The sequence below is a fragment of the Vigna unguiculata genome, chromosome 8 (genome assembly GCF_037176805.1).
Source record: "Vigna unguiculata cultivar grain cowpea cultivar isolate G323 ecotype 2 chromosome 8, ASM3717680v1, whole genome shotgun sequence".
Lineage (NCBI taxonomy): Eukaryota > Viridiplantae > Streptophyta > Magnoliopsida > Fabales > Fabaceae > Vigna > Vigna unguiculata.
In genome coordinates, this window is record NC_140799.1 from 18,343,138 (window position 1) to 18,369,899 (window position 26,762).

The 26,762-nt window shown below is 34.0% G+C and overlaps 1 protein-coding gene across 1 annotated transcript; it reads left to right on the forward strand.

Annotated features, from left to right (window-relative positions):
* Positions 1-15,803: 15,803 nt before the first annotated feature.
* On the forward strand, positions 15,804-17,519 carry LOC146884189 (uncharacterized). Its single transcript, XM_085665889.1, has 3 exons — positions 15,804-16,438; positions 16,787-17,031; positions 17,119-17,519. The coding sequence occupies exons 1-3, from the start codon at positions 15,804-15,806 to the stop codon at positions 17,517-17,519; spliced, it is 1,281 nt and encodes a 426-aa protein (XP_085522015.1).
* Positions 17,520-26,762: the final 9,243 nt, after the last annotated feature.

A 26,762-nucleotide genomic window follows, 5' to 3' on the forward strand; every position in this document is an offset into this window, starting at 1 on the left:
TTTTAGGACAAGAATCACGGGCATTGCACAAGGAGTCATGCTATGTTGCACCCACCCCTTTTCTAACAACTCATTCACTTGTTTTTGAATTTCCTTAGCCTCCTCGGGACTAGTCCTATAGGCTGGCCTATTAGGCAAAGATGAGCCTTGTATGAAATCAATTTGGTGTTCTATACCTCTTAGGGGTGGGAGACCCTTTGGAGGTTCTTGAAAAAAATCTTTGAACTCATCTAAGACTAATGACAAGTCTAAGGGATATCTAGAGTGAGGGTTTTGGAAGGAGGGGGAAGATTCACTAGGATAAGCTAGGAAGATGGGTTTTTGGGCAAGCATTACCTTCTTCACCCCCTTGAGGTGATCATGCTCTTCTTGGACTCATTGCCATGCCCTTGCGCTTTCTCTTCTTTTCTTTTCTTTATCATTTGCAATTGGTCCTCATTGACTTCTCTTGGTGAAAGAGGTAGTAATATGATCTTTTTGCCTTGGAAGCTAAATGTAAATTTGTTGGCATGGCCATCATGAAAAGCTTTCCTATCAAATTGCCATGGCCTTCCTAATAAAATGTGGGTTGCTTCCATGGGCACTAAGTCACATAATACCTCATCTTTGTAGTTTCCAATGGAGAAGTTAATAAGGACTTGTTTGTCCACTTTAATCTCACCTTCCTCACTAAGCCAAGAAAGCTTATAGGGCTTGGCATGAGGGATGGTTTTCAAGCCAAGCTTGTCCACAACCCTTGTGCTAGCCACATTAACACAACTTCCACTATCAATTATGAGGGAGCAAGTTTTGTTGTTGATTTGGCACCTTGAGTGAAAAATATTTTCTCTTTGGTTTTCAAATTCTTTAGGCACTTGGCCTAGCATGCGCCTAACCACCAACAAACCTCCTTCATTAGGTTTGATTTCATCCTCACTTGAAGATTGGCAAGAAGTGTGGGAGGAAGAACCTTTAGGGGAGGGGGGAGAAGAATGTTCACTTTCAACCTCTCCTTTAGGGTTCAAGGTCATGTTCCTCTTTGTTGGGCAATTTGAAGCAATGTGACCATAGCCCAAACACTTAAAACATTTGATGGAACTAGTTCTTGAACTTTGAGAAGAGTTTGCACTTTCATGGAAGGTTCTAGACGAATTAGTCCTAGGTGGGTGGTCTTTCGAAGGTGGTTTCTCATCCTTTCTTTCTTTTCCTTTCCAAGTTCTAGAGTAGTATTCATTGTATGAAGTATTCCTCTTGGCCTCTTGTTTCTTTTTCAATTGACTTTCAACTTTTAAGGCCAAGTGTAAAATTTTGTCAAGAGTGGAATACTCATACAACTCAACTACATCTTGAACTTCTCTTCTAAGACCACTCACAAATCTAGCTACCTTTTCTTCTTCACTTTCAAATTGGAGTCCTACTTTGAGAAGCATTGACTCCATCATTTTAAAATATTCATTCACACACATAGACCCTTGTTGAAGCCTTTGGAGCTTCAAAAGAGTCTCCCTCCTATAGTAGGAAGGAACAAATCTAGCATGCATCAAAGTCTTAATGTCCATCCAAGAGGCCGCGGGTGGCTCTTGGTTAATATTGTCCATACACAATTGATGCCACCATGTCATGGCATAATCTTCAAATTCTAAAACTACTAAATCTACTTGTTCTTGATCACCAACGAAATGAATGTTGAAGATTTGGTCCACTTTTTGCTCCCACTCTATGTAGAGGTTTGGGTCATTCTCCCCCTTGAACTTTGGAATCTTGATTGGTGGAGGTTGTCTTTGTGGGAGTTGATTGTGCCTTCCACCACCATCATAGCCGTGCCTTCTTCTTCTTCCACCATGGCTAGAGTCCTCGGAAGAGGACGTCCTCCTTCTCCTCTCATCTTCCCTAAGCTCAAGTCTTTGGATGTGCTCTTGTAGGAAGATCTCACTTTGCCTCCTATCCGCCCTCAATTGGTCAAAAGTTTCTCTCCTACTCACTTCCATCTCACGTAAGATGTTGGCAAAGGTCATTTGTTCACTTTCTTGGGCCATAGGAGTCACCATGGGAGGGGAATAAGGTGAGACCGACTCCTCCTCTTCTTCTACCTCCAAGATTGGATCTATATTCATGTTCCTACACCAAATACTCAACAAAAATCGAGACAAGGAAGAGGTTAGCTAACAAAAAATTCCAAACCCGAGACCAAGTGTGGTCTTCTCAAGCACCCAAGTGTTTTTGATCACACTCCCAAAGCACACAAGCAAGGCTAGCACTCAAAAACCTTCCAAACAAGTGAAAATACCTTTAAAGAGATGAAAACCTTTTCAAAGCTCAAATAAGTGGCTCGGCCACAACACTCTAGGAAGACAAGGAAAAGAAAACTACTAAGACAAATCAAAGATTACCTAAAGACAAGCGAGCAAAGCTCAAAAAACAAGAAAGTTTAACTTCTAAGGAAACTTGTTTTTAAAGACAAAACTTGAACAAGACTAAAGCAATGAAAAGCACTTTCAAAGACTCTATGGAAAGCATTTGAACAAGCCAAGATTATGCCTCAAAATTATGCATACACGAAGAAAGATCATAACCAAGTTAAAGCATGGAACTAATTTGCCAATATCACCCAAAATTCAAGTATAAAATTTGGTAGCATAACACCTAGTAAAAATGGCCAAATGGATTCACCAAGCAACACATTAGCTCTCGGCCAAACTGTTTTTGGTCATGCAAATAATTTTTCTTTTCAAAACTAGGTACTTAAGATGATGAGAAGGATATTTTAGGGTGTCTTGAACACTTAGTTCCCAAAAAAATTATGTCAAAATCAATTTCAAGGAGCATACAACAACAAAAGGCATAGATCTCATGAAATAGCTCAAATACTTAGAAACAAGAAAAAAGAAAACTCAAAGAAGCATATGACAAGAGACTCAAGCATCCAAAGACATGTTATCCAACCACATTTAGGAGCAAAAGAGTCACAAAACCGAAGCCAAAATTGCCACAACATAACCTAAAAACGTTGTTTTTCGTATTCTCGGCAGCTCTGACCTTTGCTCACTCATTTGATCATAACTCTCTCCACAGAACTCCAAATGCGTTAATTCTTTTTTTGTTGGAAACTAGACTCACAGAGCTTTCTTTTGATATAAAGAACGTTACTTTTGGACCACTGCGCTAGCTGTAGTCTTTTTTTCAAAAACGCACACGTTGCTGCCAGCACAGTTTTTATGTGGACCATTCAAAGATAGCTACACAAGACAAGGTTAGAACATGAAAACACCATATTTAAGGACAACCAAAGCTCTAGATACCAATTGATGAAGGATTATCTTGTTTCCTTTCAGAGTTATGAATATGGTGAAGTTGTTTAAGAAAGCTTTTTGAAAATTCCCACTGGACATTAAGATAGCATGCTATCTAGATGTGAAGGTTCATTTCTCAAGCTCATGAAAGGAAGAAGAGAGTTGGATTCAAGCTTAAACACACACAGCAATAACAACACTAAAGAGCAAAATGAAAGAAGAAACAATAAAAATGGAAAGCATAGAAGATGAAGAATGGAAGAAGCACGCCACTCATAGGGAGGGGATCTAAGCCAACCAAGCCCTAGAGATGAGTGATGGTGCCGCCACTTGCAAGCAAGATAAGGCAAAGGTGAGTTCACTTCTAGGAAGGAGAGCTCACGAAAATTGGTGGTTGAATGCACAAAGTTTATAACAAAATGATCAACCCTTTTACAAGACAAGGAGCACCCTTTAAATAGGAGTTCATAGGGGTCTTTTAGCAAATACAAAAACATGAAAAAGGATTAACTAGCAAACCCTAAACCTAATGTGAGAGTGAGTCTTGGCCAAGTGAAGGGAGATGATTGGTGGAGGCATTCCCATGAGGATTCTAGGCCAAAAGAGGAAGGAGACCAAGTGACCTTCTAAGGCATAAACCACAAAGACAAAAGGAGACAAGGTACATGTCTACTTTTGCTTTTGCTTTATGCTTTTTGCTTTCCTCTCTCCTCCACTTCATCCAAGTGCTCCAATCACCAAGTGCCACCTAGCCATGCTCTACTTTCTCTTAATTTCCTACAAAACAAGACAAACAAGGATTAGTATGTTGGTTTAAGTTAATCTAATCTTGGTCAAAGGTCAACTTTGGATCAAAGTCAACAAGTCAACCAAAATAAATCAACTAGAAACCAACTTAGGGAATTCAAACTAAAGTAATGCAAAACAAAGATAAAGGTGATGGAATAGAAGACTCCCCTCTAGACATGCTTCTAGTGATCCTTCTTGAGGGAGCTTCTAAGGAGGTGGTCATGCCTTCATCACTCTAAATAGTCCCACAAGTCTCTAGAGCTGAAGTCTACCTCGAAACAAAATCCACAACGATGGGCGACCCAACAAATGTGGCATGTTCCGAGGAAGCAAACTCTAGATGAAGTCTTCACAATAGTCAAGTAGATCCGAGATCTAACATGACAATCGTTAGACCTCCACTTCCTATGGCTCACTCAGACCCATGTATAGGGCCCAAAATCAAAAAAATAAAAATGAATGCAATATCATAGTATGTATAGTGTGTGATGAAGGATTGATCCCAACCAAGGATGGAGGCACATGCTTAAAAAGACTAAGCGTGTTTAGAAAGGAAATTCACTAATCCTTCATCCCTTTCATTTGTGTTTGTTATTTTTGATTCCCTAAGTTGACTTAGTTGAATTAACTTTAGTTGACTTGTTGACCTTTGACTAGGTTTGACTTGTTGACTATAGCTAACTTGACTTAAGCCAACATGCTAATCTATGTTTATTTACTTTGTAGGTTAATTAAGAGTAAGAAAGCAATGCTAGGTGGCGCATGGTGATTGGGGAGCATATATGATGTGGAGGAGAGAGTAAAGCAAAGGCATAAAGCATAAAGTAAATGGCATAAAACAAGTGTACCTATGTACCTTTGGTCTCCTTTGATTTTAGCACACTTTGGCCACTTTTTGGAGACATATGAGACACATTCTTTGTCTCCTTTTGTGCTAGAACGAAATTAGCCTTGCACACACCATAGTTAGCTCTTTTGTCTCTCATTTTTGTAACCTTATTTGACCTAGTTTCTAGAAGCTAGGGTTAGGTTTTTGTAGAGACATCCTTAGGTATCTTTTATTTGCTTAGAGGCCCCTAAACTCTTCTATATAAGGGGTGCTCCTAGACATGTAAAAGGGTTGAACATTTTGAAGTAAAAACACTCTTGTGTCTCAACCATTTGTGAGAGTTTCCTCCCTTGGGAGTGAATACTTTTAAGCCTTATCTTGCATAGCAAGTGGCGGCACACATCCACTCATCTTCAAGGTTGTCATGGCTTCTAGCCTAGCCTTGTAGTGGCGTGCTTCTCACATTTTTACCATTTCTTTCCTTTCCATTTTATGTTTTCTTCTTCCTGTAATTGTTCTTGGTTTTCTATGGTTTATGTGCTTTCCATTTCCTTTTTGTTTTGAATCAATCCATCATCTTCTTCTCTTGAGCTTTGTGAAAGGAACCTTCACATCTAGATAACTTGCTATCTTAATGTCCAGTGGGGATTTCGCTTAGCTTTCTTAATCAACTCACACCATATTCAATAATCTTGAAAAGGAACAAGATAATCCTTCATCAGTGTGTAAAGGGAGCATAACCTAAAACTACCCAATCCCCTATCTGCAAAACAACCAAAAATTTCCCAGGTAGATATAGATAGATATAGTAATTTTTTCTACCCTAGGATTCAAAAATTTCACAATACAATAAATCACAATATTAAAGTAGATATAAATCACCTCAAGACAAATGAAAATAAATGCAAATAAAAGAGAATAACATAACAAAAAAAAAGGGAAAACAAATATGAATCAACATATACTTTGCACATTTAATTAATTAGGACTGACTCTCTAGAAAAAAAGTTCTCGGTGGAGTCGCCATCTGTCGCAACCGGGGTCATGATGGGACGGCAAAAAAAATTTATTTTAAAATACAGAGGAGTCGCCACCATAATTTATTAAGGAAAACTATAGAAAAACCTTAAAGATTTTAGTCTTTGAAACCAAGTTTAGGTTCGGGAGTCGGTTATGTGTGGAGAAGGTATTAGCACCCAACATCATCCAAAGACGGTTCCTTTTAATTAAGTGTACAAAATTAATACAATTTTTAAATATTTGGTTTCCCGCAAAAATAAAATAAAATAAAATAATAATAATAATAATAAACAAACAAATAAATAAATAAATAACAATAAAAAGAAACACAAAAATAAAATAAAATAAAATAAAAAATACTATAGACTATTTGGAGAAAAAAAAAAGATTTTAAAAAGATTTTAAATTTTTGGGAGGTGAACCCCACAAGAACTTGGCCTCGCTCCTATGTACTTCCCTTCACAATGGAAAATCAAGGATCACATAGTTCTAAAATAAATAAAAAAATTAGAAAAGAAACTGTTTGAAAAAGATGTGATTTTTGGAAGGTGAACTCGACAAGGATTGCTACGTATCTCCAATTGGAATGGAGACTTTACATTGATTAATTTGTAAAAATGTTGTTCCTTGGAGAATCAGGGATCACGTAGTTCTAAGATAAAAAAAAATGTTTGAAAAAGATGTGAGGGTTTGTAAACTCACATCGTTTTAGAGAAGTTTTGTATGTTGTAAAAATTAATTATCAAGCAAGTCCGGGACTCGACATGATAATTTAAATTATAAAAAAGGATTATCAAGCAAGTCTAAGACTTGACATGATAATTACCGTTACGAAAAATCATGATTATCAAGCGAGTCCGGGACTCGACATAATAATTAAAGTTATGAAAATCATGATTATCAAGCGAGTCCGGGTCTCGACATGATAATTAAAGTTACGAAAATCATTATTTATCAAGCGAGTCCAATAATAGACATGATAATTAAAATTTATTTTAAAAAAAAAATTAATTATCAAGCAAGTCTAAGACTAAACATGATAATTAAAATTTATTTAAGCAAAATGTTTAATTCTAAAGCAAGTCTGAGACTAGACATGATAATTAAACTTTATTTAGAAAAACATTGATTAAAAGATAAAAATGAATTTTTATATATAAAAACAACATAAAACCAAATGAAGCATAAAGCATGAGTGTGATAGCTAAAACAGGGGTGCAAACGGTATAAATTTCTAATTCACAATCCGATGGGGTGTAAGCATTTACAATGGGTACAAAGGTAAATGAACAAAGGTGAAATGTATAAAAGAGGGGTGCACAAGTAATGAATTGAGTTAACCTTTATTGAAACATATGAAACTACTTCTATGGAAACCATTCCTAGCCAATCCAAATTAAGTAACCTCACTTTATTTAAACACAATTTTCAAACTCACGCATTATCAAACATTCCATGTTGGTGCCAGTCGGATGCTGGACTTTTACTGCTGATGCCAGTCGGATGCTAGACTTTTAAAGCTGGTGCCAATCAGATACTGGACTTAATGTAGGTAAAAATGTATAGACGAACACAAAGTAGGCTTTAACTACTAGTGAAAGTATGAATGCCAATAGAAGTTGAGTTTTAGCGAAAAGGTCAAAAACTAAAGTAAATAGAGATATAAACATGAATGACAGTATGTATATGAGACATGCTATGCATGAATGCATGAAATGAAAGGAGAAAATTAAGATTTCCCTTTAAAAATAATAATAATAATAATAATAATAATAATAATAATAATAAATAATAGATAATAGATAATAGATAATAGATAATAGATAATAGATAATAGATAATAGATAATAGATAATAGATAATAGATAATAGATAATAGATAATAGATAATAGATAATAGATAATAGATAATAATGAATAATGAATAATAAATAATAAATAATAAATAATAAATAATAAATAATAAATAATAAATAATAAATAATAAATAATAAATAATAAATAATAAATAATAAATAATAAATAATAAATAATAAATAATAAATAATAAATAATAAATAATAAATAATAAATAATAAATAATAAATAATAAATAATAAATAATAAATAATAAATAATAAATAATAAATAATAAATAATAAATAATAAATAATAAATAATAAATAATAAATAATAAATAATAAATAATAAATAATAAATAATAAATAATAAATAATAAATAATAAATAATAAATAATAAATAATAAATAATAAATAATAAATAATAAATAATAAATAATAAATAATAAATAATAAATAATAAATAATAAATAATAAATAATAAATAATAAATAATAAATAATAAATAATAAATAATAAATAATAAATAATAAATAATAAATAATAAATAATAAATAATAAATAATAAATAATAAATAATAAATAATAAATAATAAATAATAAATAATAAATAATAAATAATAAATAATAAATAATAAATAATAAATAATAAATAATAAATAATAAATAATAAATAATAAATAATAAATAATAAATAATAAATAATAAATAGTAAATAGTAAATAATAAATAATAAATAATAAATAATAAATAATAAATAATAAATAATAAATAATAAATAATAAATAATAAATAATAAATAATAAATAATAAATAATAAATAATAAATAATAAATAATAAATAATAAATAATAAATAATAAATAATAAATAATAAATAATAAATAATAAATAATAAATAATAAATAATAAATAATAAATAATAAATAATAAATAATAAATAATAAATAATAAATAATAAATAATAAATAATAAATAATAAATAATAAATAATAAATAATAAATAATAAATAATAAATAATAAATAATAAATAATAAATAATAAATAATAAATAATAAATAATAAATAATAAATAATAAATAATAAATAATAAATAATAAATAATAAATAATAAATAATAAATAATAAATAATAAATAATAAATAATAAATAATAAATAATAAATAATAAATAATAAATAATAAATAATAAATAATAAATAATAAATAATAAATAATAAATAATAAATAATAAATAATAAATAATAAATAATAAATAATAAATAATAAATAATAAATAATAAATAATAAATAATAAATAATAAATCATAAATAATAAATCATAAATAATAAATAATAAATAATAAATAATAAATAATAAATAATAAATAATAAATAATAAATAATAAATAATAAATAATAAATAATAAATAATAAATAATAAATAATAAATAATAAATAATAAATAATAAATAATAAATAAAAATAAAAATAAAAAACTCAAATGATAAATTAATTGATGATATTTTAAGGAAGGCAATGACCCCATCATCCGATCCTTTTAGTTGTATCTTACTTTTACGACACCCTATAGGACTCGATTCAACAAAAAGCTTGCAGAACTCAACCACTCTTTGAATGAAGCCTGGGTTTTTTTTTTTTTTTTAAAAAACAAAAATGTAATCCAAGGAACAAAAAAATATGGAAACGAAGCATAAGCAAATTCTAGTAAATCCTGAAAATAAGTAATGCTCATATCCTCTAATAGACGGGCCTTTAAGCATAATATCTCCTAACCACATCGGAATTGACAGGGAGAGGTAATTCATCTCCATCCATCTTGGTGAGAATCATGGCTCCTCTAGAAAAAGATTTCTTTACCACAAATGGTCCTTCATAATTTGGAGTCCACTTTCCTCTATGATCTTTTAAAATAGGCAAGATTATCTTCAATACCAAGTCACCTTCGTGAAACTCTCAAGGACAAACTCTTTTCTCAAAGGCCTTTTTCATTCTTCTTTGGTATAACTCACCCTAACATATGGCATTTAGTCTTTTCTCCTCGATGAGGTTTAGTTGATCGAACCGAGCTTGAACCCAGTCTGCTTCTTCTAATTGTGTTTCCATCAACACTCTAAGGGAAGGGATTTCTACTTCAAAAGGAAGAACCACCTCCATCCAATATACCAATGAGAATGGAGTTGCCCCAGTTGATGTACGGACCGAAGTACGATATTCGTGCAAAGCAAAGGGAGCATCTCATGTCAGTCTTTGTAGGTTACCACCATCTTCTGTATGATTTTCTTGATATTCTTATTTGCCGCCTCAACTGCTCCATTCATTTTTGGGCGATAAGGTGAAGAATTATGATGTTGAATCTTCAAATCATCGCACAATTCTGTCATCAACTTATTGTTCAAATTGGTAGCATTATCGGTAATTGTAAGACCCGTGAAAATTAAATAATTAATTAATAAATGCGGGTAGTGGGAGCCCTTAAGGCATTAATTTTTTATTTATATGATGTGGAAAAGTACTAGCTCAAGTGGTTGAGAGTACTTTAATTGTGTGAGAGGACTTGGGTTTAAGTCCTATGTATGCCAAATGTGTGTTATTTAATTTATTATTATTTTTAATAATATGCTTGATCATGTTGAGTGATAATATAATCATAGAATTATATTAAATATCATGAAACATGAATTGGTTGAATGGTTGTGCATTGAATTGACATTGGCATGGTTACGGGTGCGAACCTTGGTAATTCTTAATTAAACTTCCTTTTTGCTAAAATTAGTTTTGGCAAGGTGAAAGGGTGGAGAAAACCCTAGCTGAATGAGCAGCCAAGGGAGGCTGGGAAAACAATCCATAAGTGACTTTGATTGACAATTAAAATCAATCTTAATGTCATTTTCGTTTTCCCTCCATTATTGTTAATTAAGACACCATTAAAAGACAAATTGTGAGAGAATAGAAGGGTTTGGAGGCTGAATTTTTGATAACACTGTCGTTGACGCGATCAAATTAATACTACTTATCTATAACAACTTCAGTATTGTTAAGAAAATAGTCAACAAAATAGTAAGGGTAAAGTAACCCAAAGTCATCTCCCAACGAACACGGAATTGATTTTTAACAAGTTAGTTCTTATAAAACTATACAAGAGTTAGTCAAATAAAATTATAAAAATATGAGGGATAAAGATTAAAAGATAAAATAAGATATAAACAATAGTAAAGTAAATAGATTGATTCCATTGCTTTTTCAAAATAGATTCATCATCGGTTATCTAAAGATTATTGCTCAATTAATTATTATTGTAGATTTACAAATTAATCAATGCAAAGTCTCAATTAATTTGTTGGCGTTCTTACTTTTAACCAAAGTACAATCTTAATTAAAAGTGAGAACTTTTAGGTTATCCATAGTAAATTCAACCAAAGTACAATCTCAATCAAATTTACTATGCCTAATCATGTCTATTCTTTTATCTCCTCACCAAATAAAAAACTTAATTAATTAAAGTAAAGTCTCAATTAATTGTAGTTAGAGTAAATACCTTTAACCAAAGTAAAGTCTCAATTATTGGTAAAAAACTCATTTAATCATATGAGAGTTTCTAAATAAAATCAAATTAAAGTCTCAATTCAATTTAAAAACCCTTGGACTCATATGACCAACATGCATATAGATTTAAAATCATTACTTCTTATGTGATTCAAAGATAAAAGACATAGATGAATTAAAACCTCAACAATAATAAAAAGAACAAAGAAATTAGTTGATCTAACCTCAGAATCCAATTAAGAAATTACAATGGAATCAACCCAATAAATTTAGAACTCCATGAATGCAAAATAAAGATAAAAGAAGAATATAGAGAAGAAAAGAGAGAGAAAGAAATTAGGCCCCCCTAAGGGTTCCTAAATTCCGACGTGTCGAGCTTGTTCTTTCTGCTTCTCCCTTGGTGTCTTTATATAGGAGTTGGACTAGGCTTTTCTGTTGCTAAAATCTCTCAAATATCTTTTAAAATAAAGATAAAGATAAATATTTAAAAAATATTCGGTAGTTATTATCTTTTAATATTTTATGATATAATTAAATAAGATAATTATTTAAAAATATCAAATAAAATATCTAAAGATATATTTTCCCAAATTATCTTCTATCATAAAGATAAAGAAAACCGCAAGGTCCAATTTTTCTTTCCTCTCTTCTTGGTTTAGCCAAACTTCTTCACTTTTTCAAGCTTTTCTTGTTGTCTTCATGTAATGCTTGGCTTGGATTTTTGTGCTTTTGATAATTTCTTATTCTTGGATTTATCTTTAAGGTGTCATGAAGCTTTAATCAATTTATTTCCACACCTCCATGAGCTCAACTTAGCTGCAGCTGCACTAACACACCTCAAAATATCCAAAGAACATTTATGCAACTAAAAAGCTATTTTTAAAATGTTTTTGTATCTCATGCTCAATAACCCAATTATAGGAAATTCCAATTAAATTAATCTTTAAGCACACAAATTCAATTAAATACCCAGAATTAAACATTAAATGAGGGCAAAAATACGCACTCATCATAACCACACACTTATCCTTTTGCACTCCTGGGCAAAATTGAGCAATTTCAAGACTTTATTATGAGGTATTTTACTTCATATCAACACTGGATCAAAGGAATGGACCTTAGTTGAGACAAATGAATATTCTAGAAATTTAGTTACCATGCATAAACAAATGATTAGTAAGTGAATTAGAGGAGCTAAATTGAGGTGGTGCTAAGGAGACCATTGGTGATCAAAGGGGGAGCTCTAGCATTTGCGTTTTAAGCAAGGAAAGCAGGTTAGGGGAGCTTTACGTGTTAAGTTTATGATTATTTCTGATTGGTATGATAATTAGAATACCTTACACGTTAACCTTAATTTAAATTTGATTGGCATGCTAAATAGGATAATTTCATGTGTTGTTTATTTTAAGTAAGATTGACATCCTAAATATGGTATGATTATGTATGAATTGGATATTCCAATTAAAGTTGTGGTTCTAGGAAATTTCCAGAAATTGTCTGATCGGCGATGAACTGCCGCCAGAAGATTTTTTCCTCTTTCAGACAATTTAGGATTCCTATAGAGGAACCACTTGCCAGATATAGTGTAAAATAGACTTTGGACGACGGTTGACCAAATTTTTACCCAGAGTTGACTGGTTGACCAGTGCTGACTCGTTGATTGTCCAACGAGAGGTTGCCACATGTCAGAGCAGTCTCTCTCCCAAATTAGAATTCCTTTCCGCAATTAGGGTTTTTCACTGCCGTGAGCGTTGCTATGAAAAAAAAGATGCAGATCTAATTTTGACGTAAGATGCAAATGCATGTTCGATGGTTTTCATGGCTGACGTCGCGAGGAAGAAGGTGATTCATGCACAGGTACAAGCATGGAGGCACTGCGTTGTGTCACAATTCTCGGTTTCGAAGGAAATGTAAGATTCGCGGTGGCTGCCAGGCTCATGGTAAATGTGAACGGAGAGGTTGGTACGTGGTGGATCGGTGTCCGCACATATCTGAAGCAGCAAAGTTTGAAGGCTGGTGCGTGTAAGAAGCTGCGATGGAGGCCGACGGAGGCTGATGGAGGCGCGGGAGTTATAGGAGATGGGGGCGCGAGGAAGAAGATGGTGCAGCGACTTTGTGTTCGTAACGGCAGGCCGCTGTGTTTGCAAGTGCTATCACGACGTGGTCGTGGCTGCGGACGTGTAGAGAAGACGAAGCAGTCACAAATTCTGATTGCAGCAGTGGAGGGGGATGTGTTTTCCACCGATGGAAGCGCAGGCGTTGTCGGAGTTTCTGGTGACCACGTTCCGGCAAGCTGCGGTGACGGTCACAGTGGCGGTGACGGCCGACGTCGGGGGTGGCGGCTTCGGCATGGAGATGGAAGGAGATAAAGAGTTAGGGTTAGGGTTTTGGTTGTGTGAAGGAGAGAGTGATGAGGTGGCATGTTTTGATTGGTGATTTGAGTTAGTGGAGGATTGATGATGTGGCAAACTGTGAGTGGTTATTTTAGTGAGTGGGGGATTGAGGACGTGAAAGCTTTAATTGGTTAATTTAGTAAGTGGAAGATTGTCATGTGGTGAAATCTGGTGGACTAGATTTTAAGTGATATTAGGAGTGCAACTTAGTAAAAAGGAGGGGTGCAGAGAATAAATTTAAAGTTAATTTATAGAAGAGGGTGTAAACCTAAAAATTGGGGGTGCAACTAGCTCCAGAAATGTTTTTTTTAGAAATAGATATTCTAATTGGAAAAAGGTTTGTAAACATGTGAATTTGGGTTGCATTTAGTACCTGAACTATTTCTCTCCAAAATTCCTATTTTAGGACTTAATTTATGAATTAAAATATTCATTATTTACACTCTTAAGGACCTAAATTAAATTACAGTTGCATTATTAAACTCAATAATATCCAATAATGTGGTATGCAACTAAATACAATTTTTAAGCGCAAAATAATATTAAATCCCAAAATTTAAGTATTGAATGTGAGCCAAGGTTCGACTGGCGGTACGTGTCCCCCGCCAGGCGATTTTACTGCAGCAGTATTGGTGTGATTGTGCGATATATATAACTGTGCAATATTTATATATATATGTGTAATTTGTTGGCTCACCCTATCTGCTTGTGTTTGGCAATGATCGTGTACGCGGTACACGGGAGCAGATGTTATTGCAGGTGGATCTGGTGAGGCCTAGAGACAGAGTGGGGCTAGTTTTGGGAGAAGATTTTATCAGAACTTTTATGAAGTTTTTTTATGCTTTCAAATAAATTGTAATTATGAATATTCTGGACTTTTGGATAATTACAATCTTATTTATACTTATGAATTTTGGTTTATTGTGAAAGTAATATAAGTTTTTAATTTTCCCGCATTTTGGGAATATCAGTTATAATAAATGAAGTTTTATTATTTACTTCATTATTTTATTTTTTAAATCCGTACTATCCGGTTGGGATGTTACAGTAATAATCTTGCTAGGAAGCCCATACCTACAAATAATCGATAGCCACTAAAATGGAATTAGTGAACTTTGTAAGCATGGGTTGATACAAGGTGAAATCAACGAAACTGATAGATGTGGCTTTCATCCCCGAGCACAACACTCTATTGAGCATTGTGAAGAGTTCAGGAACATGTTGCAAGAACTGATGAATACGCATTGGGTACAAATTAGCTACCAAATTGGGTCCAATGAGGTTTTAATGCAATCCCATGAGGATAAGGAACTTGGGGCACCTAAGCCATTGGTTGTTCATTTCACTAAGAATAAACCTTCGCTCATGCCTGAGGAGCGACAACCCTTAGTGATACAAAAATCTTCTCCATTTCCTTATAAGGATGATAGGACGATACCTTGGAGATATAACATGCAAGTACTGGATAAGGGAAAATCAGAAGAAGTGATGAATAAGGTCGTTGATTCCAATACCTCAACTATTAGCAATATCTCTGGAATAGGTGGCATGACTAGAAGTGCTCATATATTTACACCACCGAGTTTAACGAACTACAAGGGAAAGGATAAGGATGACGAGAAGGCTATAACTAATGAGGCAAAGAGTTTTTGAAGGGAAATAAGGCACAAACTGAGGATGACTCAAAAAAGGAGAAAGATCTGCAAAAAAGGAAATTTCTGATGATGAAACATGTGAAATTCTCAAGTTTATTCAACAAAGTGAGTATAAAGTGGTTGACCAGCTTAATCGAATGCCAGCTAGGATCCCTTTGCTAGAATTGCTAATGAATTCTACCTCCCATAGGACATTATTAATGAAAATCTTAACGGAAACCCATGTAGAACAAGGCATATCCCTTGACAAGTTTGGAGGAATTGTTGGCAACATTACTGCTAACAATTACCTCACTTTTACTGATGACGAGATCCCAACTGAAGGAAGAGGGTATAACAAAGCTTTTCACATCTCTATTAAGTGCCTTGATCGCTTCATAGCTCGAGTACTTATAGACAATGGCTCTTTGCTAAATGTCATGCCAAAATAAACCTTGGAGAAATTGCCTTGTGATAAAGCTTACATGAGCCCAAGTGCTACAATTGTGAGAGCTTTCGACGGAAGCAAGAGAGAGGTTGTAGGGGAGATTGAACTTCCAGTCCAAATTGGTCCAAGTGTTTTCCAGATAGTATTTCAAGTCATGGATATTGCACCCGCTTATAGTTTGCTATTGGGTCATCCTTGGATCCATTCGGTTGGAGTGGTACCGTCCACTTTGTATCAAAAATTGAAATTTGTGGTAGCGGATAAGCTGATAATAGTCTCGGGGGAAGAAGATATGATAATAAGTGGACCAACATCCTCTCATTACATTGACGTTACAGAAGAGGCACTAGAAACTTCTTTTCAAGCTTTGGAGATTGTGTGCATGACTTATGTTGAACCAGCTCTTGTTGAGCCACATTTGTCATGCGCATCTATAATGATGGCTAAAGTTATGATAAAAGGGGGGCACGAGCCTGGATATGGCCTGGGAAAAAATTGTGGAGGTTCAACGTCATTGATAGAGATTTCAAACAACAAGGGTCAATACGGCTTGGGATATAAACCTACTAAACAAGACAAAAGGAAGACAATGGAAGAAAGAAGGGAGAGGGTCTTGGCTCACTTGGAAGGACATGAACCAAAGGTAGGAAAGATTACAATTTGTGATATCAAGTAGAGTTTTAGAAGTGCAGGTTGGTTGAATGAGGGTCAAGTGGCAGCTGCTGAAGATGAACATGGTGAAAAAGGCACAAATTTTGTGCGCCTGTGTCCTCCAAACGCAGAACTCAATAATTGGAAAGTCATTGAATTACCTGGGGTTTTTAACTATGATACAATGTAATCCATTTTATGTCTTTATCTTTTTCCTTTTGCTCTACCCAAGGCCTTAGGAACTTGTTTATGGGCAATCTTTTTTTCAATGTCGACATCAATAAATGCATTTTCCCTTCCATTTTCATATCTTTTCTTTTTCATCCATGTTATCCTATTTTAAATAATTTTTTTTTCAAAATAATGCAGATCAAATAATGAACCCAATGAAAATAGTAATGCTCATACTCCAGATCATAGTAGCATAGATAATGATGATGGTAATGACGATAGTAATGATGATGATAATAATGATGATGGAGATAAAGACCCTCCACCTGAGTTATTGAGACTAGTGGAACAAGAAACGAGGGAAATAAAACTGCATCAAGAAGAAATAGAGATAATTAATCTAGGGATGGAAGATGAGCCAAAAAACGTTAAAATTGGCACTAGTATGATTGTCAAAACGTGAAAAAAGTTGATTATTTTGTTGCAAGAATTCAAGGATGTTTTTGCATGGTCTTATCAAGATATGCCAGGATTAGACCCAAATATAGTACAACATAAGCTCCCATTAAAAGTCGAATGTCCACCTGTTAGACAAAAGTTGAGGAGGATGAAACCAGAAATGTCCTTAAAAATTAAAGAAGAAGTACAAAAACAATTTGATGCTGGGTTTTTAGCTGTCGCAAAGTATCCTCAATGCATGGCTAATGTTGTTCCAATTCCAAAGAAAGATGGGAAAGATCGAATGTGTGTGGATTATCGTGATCTGAATCGGGCTAGCCCTAAAGATAATTTTCCCCTACCACATATTGATACTTTGGTTGACAATACAGCTAAATTTGCACTTTTCTCTTTTATGGACGGCTTTTTGGGATATAATCAAATTAAGATGGCGCCTGAAGACATGGAGAAAATCACTTTCATTACCTTGTAGGGAACATTCTGCTACAAGGTGATGTCATTTGGTTTAAAGAATGCAAGGGCAACTTATCAAAGAGCCATGGTGACTTTGTTCCATGATATGATGCATAAAGAGATTGAAGTTTATGTGGACGATATGATTGCCAAATCTAAGATAGAAGAAGAGCATATTGTTAATTTGCAAAAGTTGTTTGAGCGATTAAGAAAGTTTAAGCTAAGGCTAAATCCTACTAAATGCACCTTCGGTGTAAAGTCTGGGAAATTGTTGGGATTTATTGTCAGCCAAAAAGGAATAGAAGTTGATCCAGACAAGGTACGAGCAATTTTAGAAATGCTGATCCCTCCAATAGAAAAAGAGGTTCAGGGTTCAGGGTTTCTTGCTCTTATCTTCATTTCCGCTGCAGTTCATCTACTTTTTTATGTCTTCCATGGATCTCTTTCCTCTCCTACACCAAGGACGTTCATCAGTTTATCTCCCAACTAATCTCGACTTGTGAACCACTAGTCAAATTATTACGCAAGAATCAGGAGATGAAATGTTATTATCATAATACGACATCGTATATATCACCTAAAAAGCTATCAAAAGTCGTGCTTTAGCCGAACATTTGGCTTGTCATCCCATTCCAGATTACCAACCCATGCGACCTAAATTTCCTAACGAAGATATTCTTGCTCTTCTTAGCGGAGATGGTGGTGACTCGGATAACAATGCATGGGTGATGTTTTTTGATGGTGCTTCTAATTGACTAGGGCACGAAGGGTAGTACTCATATCTCCAAAAAAGTAGTACATACCGATGACACCAAAGGTTGTGTTTCAGTTGCACCAATAATGTTGTGGTGTATGAAGCTTGTCCTATACCAAATCTACATAGCCAGGCTCTGAATACCAAATGATGTGAATCCAAAGGGTTCGATTCATTTTACTGATCTTTCAAGGTTGAAATGCTAATAAGCAAGAAATTTGAGAAATTATTTAAAATAAGAAAATGGAAACATATAAGAAGATGGAGCGGAAATTGATAGACATCACACTTCCAAGAATGGAAGATAAGCCTAAGAGTTTAAACATACAAAGGGATAAAGGAACTTTGATAAAACTCAGGGACTCTTGAATCACTCAAGAACTTAGGAGAATCACTCTCACTAAGATAGATGAGATAAAACTCGTTTATTATCTAAATAAAACTCAGCTTGCCTTCATTGATGAAAATGGTTCAACTTATATAGGAGCTTTAAGCATCAGAATTTCAAAAGACACATAAATTTCAATTACAAACCACTTAAAGCTATTCATTAATGATCCACTCAAGCTAATAATGATCCGCTACTTAATGGTTGATTGTAACTGAATTTAAGGCTACCAAAAGTCATCCACAAACTTTCAGCAAACTTCCAAAGGTTAGTTCTTAAGTTGGCATATATGGACCCTTATTTCAACTTTAAAATAAAGCAAAACTAAAGCCCATTAATTGGTTAAGCCAAAACACAATTTGGTCAGCCAATTTTACAAAGCATTGGGCCATTATTTAAATAAAAGAAACTGCATCAACATGGCGCATTAGTCATCCCCCATTTGACCCATATGCAATTCACATCATACACTCCTTCTTCGAGAAGATTTGTCCCGAATCTTAAGACACTAGTTTTAATGCAAGTTTATTATGATCTAGTGAAGGACTTTTATTTTATTCATAAGTTGAAACTAATTCTCTTTCTCCAGGATCAAATTCAACTTGATATTTGTTACTTTCCAATGGTTGCAATCCCGTCGATAACATTTCTTGGCAACAGTACCCCACCTTGATATGTAACAATAAATAATTCGATGTATTGTGTTTGACGAATTTACTTCTTATCGACGGACCAAATGCATAATAAAGCACTATGAACAAGCTTCCTTTTCAAAAATGGAATTTGGTGTGTTTCATTCACATGCTTAAGCTTTTGTTCCTGTAAAACGACATCACAAACTGTAGAAGAAAAAACATTGACGAATAAATTTTCACTAGTTCTATTTCTTTTTCTTTATTTTGCCTTCCTTCTGTAGTTTATATTATTACTTTTTCTATTCTTTCTTTTTCTGTTTTCTCTTTCAGCCTACGTTGATTCTTACTGACTTGTCTTGGTGTCATAAATTTCTACTTCTTTTGATGTCCCTCATGCCTCAAATAAAGGGAACGTTCATCAAGATGGAGTGTTTTAAAACGAAGCCATGCCCATCCCAAAAGAAGATGACAAGAGTCCAGGAGAGCAATATCACATAATACTTCTTTCACACATTGCCATGTACTGAATTTGATCCATGCCTAATTCAGATGAAAGGTTGTTGGTAACTGAAGTTTCTCAACCAATCTTTTGGTCACAATATTGTTTTCGCTTTCGTAATCGAATGCAACTAAACATGGGTGGCCTTCGGTTAAACACCTTGTATAATAAACTTCCATTCCTATACCAAATCTACATAGCCATGCTTTGAATACCAAATGATGTGAATCCAACGGGTTCGATTCGTTTTACTGATCTTTCAAGGTTGGAATGCTAATAAACAAGAAATTTGAGAAATCATTTAAAACGAGAAAACGGAAACATATAAGAAGATGGAGCGGAAATTGATAGACATCACACTTCCAAGAATGGAAGATAAGCGTAAGAGTTTAAACACACAAAGTGATAAAGGAACTTTGATAAAACTCAGGAATTCTTGAATCACTCAAGAACTTAGGAGAATCGCTCTCACTAAAATAGATGAGATAAAACTCGTTTATTTTCTGAATAAAACTCCGCTTGCCTTCATTGATGAAAATGGTTCAACTTATATAGGAGCTTTAAGCATCAGAATTACAAAAGACACATAAATTTCAATTACAACCCACTTAAAGCTATTCATTAATGATCCACTCAAGCTAATAATGATCCGCTACTTAAGGGTTGATTGTAACTAAATTTAAGGCTACCAAAAGTCATCCACAAACATTCAGCAAAGGTCCTCTTGGTCTTCCAAAGGTTGGTTCTTAAGTTGGCATATATGGACCCTTATTTCAACTCTAAAATAAAGCAAAACTAGAGCCTATTAATTGGTTAAGCCAAAACACAATTTGGTCAACCAATTTTACAAAGCACTGGCACTTATTTAAATAAAAGAAACTGCATCAACATGGCGCATTAGTCATCCTCCATTTGACCCATATGCAATTCACCTCATAGCCTCCTTCTTCGAGAAGATTTGTCCCGAATCTTAAGACACTAGTTTTAATGCAACTTGATTATGATCTTGTGAAGGACTTTTATTTTTTTCACAAGTTGAAACTAATTCTCTTCCTCCAGGATTAAATTCAACTTGATATTTGTTACTTTCCAATGGTTGCAATTTGTCGATAACATTTCTTGGCAACAGTACCCCACCTTGATATGTAACAATAAATAATTCCATGCATTGTGTTTGACGAATTTGCTTCTTATCGACGGGCCAAATGTATAATAAAGCACTATGAACAATCTTCCTTTTCAAACATGGAAGTTGGTGTGTTTCATTCACATGCTTATCCTTTTGTTCCAGTAAAATGACAACACAAATTGTAGAAGAAAAAACATTGAAGAATAAATTTTCTCTAGTTCCATTTCTTTTTCTTTATTTTCCCCTCCTTCTGCAGTTTATATTACTTATTTTTCTATTCTTTATTTTTCTGTTTTCTCCTTCAACCTACGTTGATTCTTACTGACTTGTCTTGGTGTCATAAATTTCTACTTCTTTTGATGTCCCTCATGCCTCAAATATAGGGAATGTTCATCAAGATGGAGTGTTTTAAAACGAAGCCATGCCCATCCAAAAGAAGATGACAAGAGTCCACGAGAGCAATATCACATAATACTTCTTTCACACATTGTCATGTACTGAATTTGATCCATGCTTGATTCAGATGAAAGGTTGTTGGTAACTGGATTTCTCCACCATTCTTTGGTGATAAAGGATTGATCCCTACCAAGGAGATGGCCCATGGCACATGCTTAGAAGAAAGGGAGTTCCTTGATCCCTTCCTTTGCTTTTATTTTCTTTAGTTTAAAATTCCTTTAAGTTGGCTTGGTTAACTATTTTTGAGTTGACTTGTTGACCTTGACTTTGGGTTGACTTGTTGACTCAAAAGATTAGCTTAACCTTAAACCAACATGCTAATAAATTCCTTAATTTGCTTTTGTAGGAATAAGAAAGGAGGAGGACCACATAGGAGACACTTGGCGTCCTAAGGAAGAGAGAGAAGGAATAAGACTTTCTAGAAGCATCTAGAAAGAGGAGGCCCACATGCCTTGGACACCAAGTCTTCTAGAATGTTCTAGAACCTTCCTTTGGGAGCCTTGGCCATGAAGACTTGCCACCTAGATGGCTTAGACGAAAATTCACCCATGTGCACCCTAGGATGACCTACTTTCTAGAACATGCTAGGTTTCTTTTGTAATCCTTTAACTTAGTTGTTTTGCTAAGGGGCCCCTAGACTTGTCTATTTAAGGGGACCTCTAACACTTGTACAAGGGTTGAACATTTTGGAGAAATTATACACTTTGTGTTTCAACCTTTTGTGAGAGTATTCCTCCTTAGGGAGTGGAGTTCTTTGAAGCCTTATCTTGCCTTGGCAAGTGGCGGCATACACCACTCATCTTCAAGGTTGCCATGGCTTCTTCTAGCCTAGCCTTGTAGTGGCGTGAATCCTCCATTCCTCCCATTTCCCTTGCTTTTCATTTTATGTTTCTTTACTCTTCTTGGTTTATATTGTTTCTATTATATGTTTTTTCTTTTGATTTCTTACTCCCCATCAATCCATTCTCCTCCTCTCTAGAACCTTGGAAAGGAACCTTCACATCTAGATAGCTTGCTATCTTAATGTCCAGTGGGGATTTCCTTGGTTTTCTTAATCAACTCACACCATATTCAATAATCTTAAAAAGGAACAAGATAATCCTTCATCATTTGGCTCACAACATTGTTGTCGCTTTCGTAATCGAATGCAACATAACATGGGTGGCCTTCGGTTAAACACCTTGTATAATAAACTTCCATTCTTATACCAAATCTACATAGCCAAACTCTAAATACCAAATAATGTGAATCCAAAGGGTTCGATTCGTTTTACTGATCTTTCAAGGTTGGAATGCTAATAAGCAAGAAATTTGAGAAATCATTTAAAACGAGAAAACGGAAACATATAAGAAGATGAAGCGAAAATTGATAGACATCACACTTCCAAGAATGGAAGATAAGCGTAAGAGTTTAAACACAAAAAGGGATAAAGGAACTTTGATAAAACTCAGGAATTCTTGAATCACTCAAGAACTTAGGAGAATCACACTCACTAAGATAGATGAGATAAAACTCGTTTATTTTTTGAATAAAACTCAGCTTGCCTTCATTGACGAAAATCGTTCACCTTATATAGGAGTTTTAAGCATCAGAATTACAAAAGACACATAAATTTCAATTCCAACCCACTTAAAGCTATTCATTAATGATCCACTCATGCTAATAATGATCCTCTACTTAATGGTTGATTATAACTGAATTTAAGGCTACCAAAAGTCATCCACAGACTTTCAGCAAAGGTCCTCTTGATCTTCCAACGGTTGGTTCTTAATTTGGCATATATGGACCTTTATTTCAACTTGAAAATAAAGGAAAACTAAAGCCCATTAATTGGTTAAGCCAAAACACAATTTGGTCAGCCAATTTTACAAAGCATTGGGCCCTTATTTAAATAAAAGAAACTGCATCAACACGGCGCATTAGTCATCCTCCATTTGAACCATATGTAATTCACATCATACCCTCCTTCTTCGAGAAGATTTGTCCCGAATCTTTAGAGACTATTTTTAATGTAGGTTTATTATGATCTTGTGGAGGACTTTTTTTTTTCACAAGTTGAAACTAATTCTCTTCCTCCAGGATCAAATTCAACTTGATATTTGTTACTTTCCAATGGTTGCAATTCGTCGAAAACATTTCTCGGCAACAGTAACCCACCTTGATATGTAACAATAAATAATTCCATGCATTGCGTTTGACGAATTTGATTCTTATCCACGGCCAAATGCATAATAAAGCACTATGAACAGACTTCCTTTTCAAACATGGAAGTTGGTGTGTTTCATTCATATGCTTATCCTTCTGTTCCTGTAAAATGACATCACAAACTGTAGAGGAAAAAACATTGAAGAATAAACTTTCTCTAGTTCCATTTCTTTTTCTTTATTTTCCTTCCTTCTGCAGTTTATATTACTTGTTTTTCTATTCTTTCTTTTTCTGTTTTCTCCTTCAACCTACGTTGATCCTTATTGACTTGTCTTGGTGTCATAAATTTCTACTTCTTTTGATGTCCTTCATGCCTCAAATAAAGGGAATGTTCATCAAGATAGAGTGTTTTAAAACGAAGTCATGCCCATCCCAAAAGAAGATGAGAAGAGTCCAGGAGAGCAATATCACATAATACTTCTTTCGCACATTGTCATGTACTGAATTTGATCCATGCTTGATTCAGATGAAAGGTTGTTGGTAACTGGATTTCTCCACCCATCTTTGGCTCACAACATTGCTTTCGCTTTCGTATTCGAATGCAACATAACACGGGTGGCCTTCGGTTAAACACCTTCTATAATAAACTTCCATTCTTATACCAAATCTACATAGCCAAACTCTAAATACCAAATAATGTGAATCCAAAGGGTTCGATTCGTTTTACTGATCTTTCAAGGTTGGAATGCTAATAAACAAGAAATTTGAGAAATCATTTAAAACGAGAAAACGGAAACATATAAGAAGATGGAGCGGAAATTGATAGACATCACACTTCCAAGAATGGAAGATAAGCGTAAGAGTTTAAACACACAAAGGGATAAAGGAACTTTGATAAAACTCAGGAATTCTTGAATCACTCAAGAACTTAGGAGAATCACTCTCACTAAGATAGATGAGATAAAACTCGTTTATTTTTTGAATAAAACTCAGCTTGCCTTCATTGACGAAAATCGTTCACCTTATATAGGAGCTTTAAGCATCAGAATTACAAAAGACACATAAATTTCAATTACAACCCACTTAAAGCTATTAATTAATGATCCACTCATGCTAATAATGATCCTCTACTTAATGGTTGATTATAACTGAATTTAAGGCTACCAAAAGTCATCCACAGACTTTTAGCAAAGGTCCTCTTGATCTTCCAACGGTTGGTTCTTAATTTGGCATATATGGACCTTTATTTCAACTTGAAAATAAAGGAAATCTAAAGCCCATTAATTGGTTAAGCCAAAACACAATTTGGTCAGCCAATTTTACAAAGCATTGGGCCCTTATTTAAATAAAAGAAACTGCATCAACACGGCGCATTAGTCATCCTCCATTTGACCCATATGTAATTCACATCATACCCTCCTTCTTCGAGAAGATTTGTCTCGAATCTTTAGAGACTATTTTTAATGTAGGTTTATTATGATCTTGTGGAGGACCTTTTTTTTCACAAGTTGAAACTAATTCTCTTCCTCCAGGATCAAATTCAACTTGATATTTGTTACTTTCCATTTGTTGCAATCCGTCGATAACATTTCTTGGCAAGAGTACCCCACCTTGATATGTAAGAATAAATAATTTCATGCATTGTGTTTGAAGAATTTTCTTCTTATCGACGGCCAAATGCATAATAAAGCACTATGAACAGGCTTCCTTTTCAAACATGGAAGTTGGTGTGTTTCATTCACATGCTTATCCTTCTGTTCCTGTAAAATGACATCACAAACTGTAGAGGAAAAAACATTGAAGAATAAACTTTCTCTAGTTCCATTTCTGTTTCTTTATTTTCCATTCCTTCTGCAGTTTATTTTACTTCTTTTTGTATTCCTTCTTTTTCGGTTTTCTCCTTCAGCCTACGTTGATCCTTACTGACTTGTCTTGGTGTCATAAATTTTTACTTCTTTTGATGTCCCTTATGCCTCGAATAAAGAGAACGTTCATCAAGATTAAGTGTTTTAAAATGAAGCCATGCCCATCCCAAAAGAAGATGACAAGAGTCCATGGGAGCAATATCACATAATACTTCTTTCACACATTGCCATGTACTAAATTTGATCCATGCTTGATTCAGATGAAAGGTTGTTGGTAACTGGAGCTTCTCAACCAATCTTTGGCTCACAACACTGTTTTTGCTTCCGTAATCGAATGCAACTGAACATGGGTGGCCGTCGGTTACACACCTTGTATAATAAACTTCCATTCCAATACCAAATCTACATAGCCAGGATCTGAATACCAAATGAGGTGAATGCAAAGGGTTCGATTCGTTTTACTGATCTTTCAAGGTAGGAATGCTAATAAGCAAGAAATTTGAGAAATTATTTAAAATGAGAAAATGGAAACATCTAAGAAGATGGGGCGGAAATTGATAGACATCACACTTCCAAGAATGGAAGATAAGCCAAAGAGTTTAATAACACAAAGGGATCAAGGAGCTTTGATAAAACTCAGGGATTCTTGAATCACTCAAGAACATAGGAGAACCACACTCACTAAGATAGATGAGATAAAACTCGTTTATTTTCTGAATAAAACTCAGCTTGCCTTCATTGATGAAAATGGTTCATCTTATATATGTGCTTTAAGCATCAGAATTACAAAAGACACATAAATTTCAATTACAACCCACTTAAAGCTATTAATTAATGATCCACTCAAGATAATAATGATCCGCTACTTAATGGTTGATTGTAACTGAATTTAAGGCTAACAAAAGTCATCCACAAACTTTCAGCAAAGGTCCTCTTGATCTTCCAAAGGTTCGTTCTTAAGTGGGCATATATGGACCCTTATTTCAACTTGAAAATAAAGCAAAACTAAAGCCCATTAATTAGTTAAGCGAAAACACAATTTGGTCAGCCACTTTTACAAAGTATTGGGCCCTTATTTAAATAAAAGAAACCGCATCAACAGGGCACATTAGTCATCCTCCATTTGAGCCACATGCAATTCACATCATACCCTCCTTCTTCGAGAAGATTTGTCCTGAATCTTAAGACACTAGTTTTAATGTAAGTTTATTATGATCTTGTGAAGGACTTTTATTTTTTCACAAGTTGAAACTAATTCTCTTCCTCCAGGATCAAATTCAACTTGATATTTGTTACTTTCAGGTTGTTGTAATCCGTCGATAACATTTCTTGGCAACAGTACCCCACCTTGATATGTAATAATAAATAATTCCATGCATTGTGTTTGACGA